The following is a 1594-nucleotide window of genomic DNA, read 5'->3' as shown; positions in this document are numbered from 1 at the left end:
AAAAAAAAAGAATATTTCCCAACCAGTTGGCTGGTGGTTAGTTGAGGCTGATGCCAATCACTGTTTAAGTGCTTGTTAAAGCCCGAGAATACTCAGGAATAAATGTGTATTTCTCAACTGGTTAGCAAAATCCTCGATCGCTTTGCAAAGTAAAAAATGCAATGTGCTGCATTGCTGAAGCACAACATATAGTGTGAATGTTAACATTCTGGTTTGTGTCACACTTTCAAGTTTTAATAGTGCTCAGTTGTTAAGACAGTTAAGTTAGTATAACAGTTAAGTTGGTTAAGTTGTGTCTTTCATGAAAACAACAGATGACTGCAGCAACCCGCAACCATAGCAATCGCAAGGACTGTTGTGGTACAGCACATGATTATATGTAGCAGAAAAAGATGATAACACACATTGTTCAAATAGATTTGTTGATTTTGAAATGTTACTCTGGCCAGCACAGTCTCATTACATTAGAAATAGCCAACAGTGATGTTCGGGCGCATTGTTTTTCTAGTGTTTTTGTGGTCATTATATTTTGTGACATATATTTTTTTAAAACTTTTGGGGGGGCTGTAGAAGTTGGTTTTGTTAACAGTGTCATGCTTTGAGCTGCAGCTCTGGGCTAAACCACAGCTTCATTTCCTCTCAATGTAGCCGAGTGGAAAGTTCTGTCAGAGGCATTTTCAGCACCTTTTGAAACCACAACCACCCTCCCTCTTTCACACCAATGACACCATATGCACCTTTTTTTTTTCAAAATATTGATCTTGATAAATGTAACAGCACACCACCTAATATTTAGAAGCCCTTGCTTGCGTCTGAAGAACAGCTGTTGTCTTAATCTTCTTCATCATCATCAACTCCTGAGGAATCATAATGAAGACCACTCACATCCTTTTGCTGTGCATCCTTGGAGCTGCTTTGTTGACTGCAGTTAACTGCACTAGTAAGATTACCTTTAATGTCATCATTAAAAGAGAAGTTTTATTTTTTGAGTAAGTGTAATGAAACATCTTTTTCTCAGATGCAAATGGCCCCGACAACTGCTGCTTCAAGTTTTACCCAAGAAGAATTAAACCAAGCATTGTGGAGTCGTATTACATGACTGATCACCGATGCCCAAAGCCTGCCGCCATGTAAGTGAAGAAATCTGGGTTTATTTTTTTTTCATAATGTTTAACACAATAACTGAAATTACTGTAATGAAAAATATCCAGTATGACCATTGTAACTGGACAGTTTTTGGACATTTTCATTTTTTTTTTTCATTTTACACAGGACATCTTCTACATTTACTTTTTATTTGAACTCATATTTGTTCTTTTAGTTTTGTCTCCTAACATTACCCTGTAGCCGTGCTCTAGCCAGTAGCTCAGGAAGTCTGTCCCAGCTGACAGTGGGCAACAGTAGAGGTGAAGTCTGGACAGGAAACCAGTTAATCACGAGCAATTTGTAAAAGCAGTGGTAGTTAAGAAGAAAAAGACAGAACTGGGCCAGAAAATTATTATTATTAAAGAGTCAATTATTTATTTTTAATTCCAAATGAAATTCCAATGATAGCTCAACCATAAGACTTCTTTAGTTGGTGCATCGTACCGGA

At 37.3% G+C, this 1594-nt stretch overlaps 1 protein-coding gene across 1 annotated transcript; it reads left to right on the top strand.

The window, feature by feature from the left end:
• Positions 1 to 843: 843 nt before the first annotated feature.
• On the top strand, positions 844 to 1130 carry LOC121813555 (C-C motif chemokine 3-like; the record flags this gene model as incomplete). Its single annotated transcript, XM_042217395.1, is given in 2 exon segments — positions 844 to 940; positions 1019 to 1130. Coding segments are annotated over 2 exon segments (182 nt in total), but the record flags the coding sequence as incomplete, so codon positions are not given.
• Between the last annotated feature and the right edge of the window lie 464 nt (positions 1131 to 1594).

This window comes from Haplochromis burtoni, unplaced genomic scaffold (assembly GCF_018398535.1).
Source record: "Haplochromis burtoni strain Fernald_Lab_line unplaced genomic scaffold, NCSU_Asbu1 Contig_1904, whole genome shotgun sequence".
Classification (NCBI taxonomy): domain Eukaryota; kingdom Metazoa; phylum Chordata; class Actinopteri; order Cichliformes; family Cichlidae; genus Haplochromis; species Haplochromis burtoni.
This window is presented reverse-complemented; position numbering and strand designations above follow the sequence as displayed.